At 26.6% G+C, this 5,087-nt stretch overlaps 1 protein-coding gene across 1 annotated transcript; it reads left to right on the forward strand.

Moving 5' to 3' along the window:
* Positions 1 to 243: 243 nt before the first annotated feature.
* Positions 244 to 3,510, forward strand: LOC114166960 (probable polygalacturonase At3g15720). The gene is made up of 5 exons (XM_028051842.1): positions 244 to 457; positions 1,259 to 1,340; positions 1,665 to 1,770; positions 3,046 to 3,147; positions 3,283 to 3,510. Exons 1-5 carry the CDS (start codon positions 244 to 246, stop codon positions 3,508 to 3,510), a joined length of 732 nt encoding a protein of 243 aa, XP_027907643.1.
* Positions 3,511 to 5,087: the final 1,577 nt, after the last annotated feature.

Below are 5,087 nucleotides of genomic sequence, written 5' to 3' on the forward strand. Positions count from 1 at the left end.
CACCTGCGAAGAAGAAATGGCGATCTTACTATTTTACTTGGATTTTGATAACAAATGTAAATGGTCTGATAGTTGATGGAAGTGAAGGATCACTACATGGTTCGGGTTCTACTTGGTGGTCATGCAAACATTGTCGACGACCATCGGTTTGACTTTTTCTAAACTTTCTCTTCTCGTACTTTCTTTGTCTTTCATATTAATTTTGATATTAAAATATAGTAAATTTGTGATGTGAATGATGCAATGCAGGTCATTAGTTTCAATGCATGCAATGATCTTAGCGTTAGTTACTTGAACATTATGAACAGTCCAAGATCTCACATAAACGTCAATGATTGTGACAATGCCACATTCTCTTCTATCACTATTCATTCTCCTCCCAACACTCCCAACACCGATGGAATTGATGTTTATGCTTCAAAAAATATCTGGATCAAAGATTCAAATATAGCATGTGGTAATATAAGTTTTCATCTCATAAATACACAATTCATATATATATATATATATATATATATATATATATATATATATATATATATAAAATAATGTTATTATTACATCTAATAGTTTTATATTACTTAAAAGTCAAGATCTAAAATAATTTAAATATCTCGTCCTTTATGAAATGTCTTATAAGAAAAAAAATGTGATAGAACTAACTTTTCAAAACAGATAATACTTCGTATGAAAAGCAATTAATACTAAAAATATTATTTAATGTTAATGAATTATTTGAGTGGACTTAGTAAAAGGTGTTTATACATAAATAATTGAGTCTTAAATTATAACTCAACTACTTTTTAAATCAAAATTTTGAAAAGATGGGTTTGCAAATTTATCCTTTTTATATATTATTGAATGTGAAACCTGAGACTTTCATCACTAAATTTCTCAAATTTCTGATATATTAAATTTAAAGTTAAATATGGTTTTCATCTTCAAGCTATTATAATAAAATAATTATTATGTTCTATTAATAATCTAAACCATGAAATATTTAATTTTTGCAAAAGGTCATGCAAAAACTTTTATCTGTAAACTTTTTATTTAACAAACAGAATTTCACAATGTAACCTTCTCATATCGTTTGATAGAAAAAATGTTTTTTATGACCTATAAAGCACTTTATAATTTAATTTAGAAATAAAACTTAGTTTTTAGTAATAATTTGAAAGAAAAAAAACATATTTATCATTAATGGAAGATATATAATAAGTATATCTGCACTTTCAAACTTACATTGTTTTTCTAATAGGTGATGATTGTATTGCCATCAGTGGTAACTCCTCCTATGTCAATGTTACTGGGGTTGCTTGTGGACCTGGTCATGGAATAAGGTATAGATGTACATATACATACATATATATATATATATATATATATATATATATATATATATTTTGTCACTAAGAATTTCAGGAAATTATCACACACTAGATGATATTATAAAACTATTATCTTACGGTTTTAAGAATTTTCTTTTAAATTTTACTTAAACACCTAAAGTAATTTATCTAAAATCAATATTAAAATGAAAAGAATTGGTGTTTCATAAAATATATACTAAGAACATCCGTGATTTTTTTTTAAACAAACATTGCATTAAGTTAATATATTTAGTTATATATTACTAACTTGAACAAATGTGATGAATTAATCAGTATTGGAAGCTTGGGTAGAGGTAATGCTATGACAGCAGAACAAATTTATGTACAAAATTGCAGCTTCACCAGGACAACAAATGGAGCAAGAATCAAGACATTTCCTGTAAGTTTTTATTTTATTTTTTTTTAATTCATTTGTGTTTTAGGATTTTCACTTAAAAATCTTGAAATGCAATGATCTTTTATCTTAATAAAATAGGTATAAAGTTTTCTATTCCGTTTCGACTTTACAATAAATAACTAAGTGTTTATATTAATTAAAGTTAAGGGAACAATAACTATATAATTGAAAAAGTAATTAATAACTTTTTTATCTTTGAAAATGAGATATAAGTAGACAAAAATTTCTTCAATATCCTACAATTAAAAAAAAGATATATACAAGGGTGTATTTCAATTTGTATCCTATACCTATTATGCTATAATCACATATAACATGTAATGTAATTTTAAATTTTGTTCTTAAAAAAAATTTTAAAATTTAATTTAATTTTATAAAAATAGACAAGTTAAATTAAAATGATGAATTAGTGTGGTTTATAATCCTTGACCTTCCAAGCTAGCGATAAGGGTTTGATTCATGCTACGAATTTAGATTCTTGTTAGATTTTTTTGTTGTTGTTTATTTACTGTGACTCATAAATGGATTATCACTAATTTTGACATTTTAAAATATATTAAAAAGATACTTTAAGTACTGACATAATATATTTTTAATATTCAGCAGAGAACAATATAAGAAAATCAATAGAGAATCTAGACTAGTTATGCTACCTACTTATATTTTCTATTTAAATCTATCAACTTTCTTCTTTAATAAATCTAGAATTTTTAAAGAATTTTCAATTCTTTATTTTTTATTTCTTAATTTAGTTTTAGTTATATATATTTAATTACATTCAATTGATTTATCTCTTTTATTTATTTTTAGTTAATAATATAAAATAGAAATGTTCATTGTCTAATGGATAGGAGAGAGGTCACTCTCTCTATCTTAAATAGTAGGAATACGACAATCCAAGGACACTAAAATTCAATATCCAATAAACTTTGTTAATATAAATTTTTAATAATTTTGATATCATCTTAATTGTAATTGTGAACTTTAAGTCTAATCAGACTTATAAAACTAATTTCTAAAATGATGTGTACAACACCTATTTACATGTAGTGTAATCCTTTAAGCAATATCTTCCAGTAATATTGATTAATTAGATATGTGCTTGATAAAACTGATAATAAAATTATTCTAAGGAATTTTGAGATTATGGACAAACAAAAACTAAAGAATTAAAAAAAAAACCTTAAATGATTTTTCTTCGTTATTTCTTAGCATTTGAAAGGAAGATTTCATATATTGTTAATTTTTTTTTTCCAGAACGGACCAGGTTATGCAAGAGCAATCACTTTTGAGCAAATTACATTGATAAAAGCTGGCAACCCAATAGTTATTAACCAATTCTACAATGATCCTTCAACGGTAATCACTCACTTAACTCAATTAATATTTTAAACGTTATAGAAAATATTACTAACTTTTCAATAAAGTCTTTGTCGATAATTAATTATTTATTTATTACTTATAAGAGTTGTATTTTTTTTTTGGAATAATTAGTGGGGAGAAGTTGAAGTGAGTGAAATCACATTTCGTGATTTTAATGGAACATCAGCGTATGATAAAGCTATTACCTTAAATTGTGATCCACAAGGTTGTTTCAACATTACATTGGATCAAATTAACATTGTCTCTTCTAAAGGAGGAAAACGAGTTTATTGTTCTGGAAGGAACGTCCATGGAACAGCTACATCTACCTACCCAAACTGTTCTTGCTTATCGTCATGAATTATTTCTTTCTTGCCCTTGTTCGTGCAGATATATGCACAATAATTATATACTATATCATATGCTTGAAATTTTAATGTAAGTTTACATATGCTTTTAGAAGAATTAAAAACTCTTTGAGATAAATTTTACAATTTAAAGTCTAATTTGACCTTATCGAATCGATTAATTAAATGATATTTGCATTCACCTATCTATCTATCTATACATACATACATATATATATATAAATAAAATTTTAAACATAGTAATCTTAAACCAACAAATAATAGTGGTTTTTTAATCCACGGATCTACACTGGTTTTTTAATCCACGGATCTACACTCGTAACATAAAATACAAGACAATACATTCCTAATTTTGCCAATGAATTTCAAATGATAAGTCAATTTGTCCTTATTTCGGGTTTGGGTTTGATTAAAAAAAATGTAGTTTTTTTTTTTTTTTAAATATGAGTTAAAATCAACCTAGCATATCAAACGAAATCGAGTGGAATTGGTGTTGGCTTGACGGGTAACCCACAAACAAGAATACTTATATTATTTTTTTATCACTAAACCCTTAATCAGTGAGTAATTTAGACACTAATTTCTTTGATAGTCAAAACTTTAGTAGCTGATGTTAGTATCTAATTTAGAGTCTAATTGGTCACTAACAATAATTTTTTTATTCATAATATTAATTATTTTAGAGATCAATAATTTTTAATTTATAGATTAGTATCTAAATTTGCACTATTGTGACCAATTATTTTTTGTCTCTAAAATTAGTTGTCACTTAAATATTTTCTTGTAGTGAATAACATTGGATTGAAGTTTTATCACCATGATCTCATTTATAGTACACATTCTCTTTTGAGGAATATGATGTCATCACTTAAGAGCTTCGTCCTATTCTTTCGAGGAGCATAGAAGGGTGTCAAAGTAAGTCAATCCAATTGATGACTCCAAGCTTCATAGAATGATGGAAGGAATCTTAGGTGTGGAGGATTAGCGGAAGCAATTTGAGAAGATATGTTCAACATAATGGTGTGGAAGGGAGCTCTCTAGAAAGGTTAAGCCAATTCTAGATGAAAGGGGCTGGAGGAAGCTCTTGCCTAATTGACTCTCAAAGAAGAAAGGTTTCTGGAGTAATCTTGACAGAGGTTTCTTACTATATTTAAGAGTGATTTACAATTGAGTAAAGACTTCAATTTATAGGAGTGGAGGTGATAGAGGGTTATCCATAGATACAAATCAATAAGAATTTGAAGAGGAAACTTTGCAATTCAAAGGACCTAGGATAAGATCAAGAGTCAAAGAATTAGAAGACCATATCCGTGTAAAGCTTATGATGTTCCAAGAAGTTGGGGACTCGAAGGACATGAAGATCATGGCTTGGAGTACACTTAAAGAATAATTTTTTTGTTTTTCAACTTAGTAAGTTCACTAGGTGACTTGGTTTGTTAGGCGAGCATTTAATTATCGTTTTATTGATCAAAAGTCTCGTTGGGTGCCAATTGTACGTCTTTTACATCTTTGGATGATGAGTTCGTTTTTGTTTTTGTTTATGAATTTCAATTAGTTTTTGGGGAAACG

The sequence above is a fragment of the Vigna unguiculata genome, chromosome 10 (assembly GCF_004118075.2).
Source record: "Vigna unguiculata cultivar IT97K-499-35 chromosome 10, ASM411807v1, whole genome shotgun sequence".
Taxonomy (NCBI): domain Eukaryota; kingdom Viridiplantae; phylum Streptophyta; class Magnoliopsida; order Fabales; family Fabaceae; genus Vigna; species Vigna unguiculata.

Coding starts and splice junctions, on each gene's coding strand:
- LOC114166960 (XM_028051842.1), top strand. CDS start 244: ATGCAGGTCATTAGTTTCAATGCATGCAATGATCTTAGCGTTAGTTAC. Junction 458..1,258: donor AGATTCAAATATAGCATGTG/GTAATATAAGTT, acceptor TTTTTCTAATAG/GTGATGATTGTATTGCCATC. Junction 3,148..3,282: donor TCTACAATGATCCTTCAACG/GTAATCACTCAC, acceptor TGGAATAATTAG/TGGGGAGAAGTTGAAGTGAG.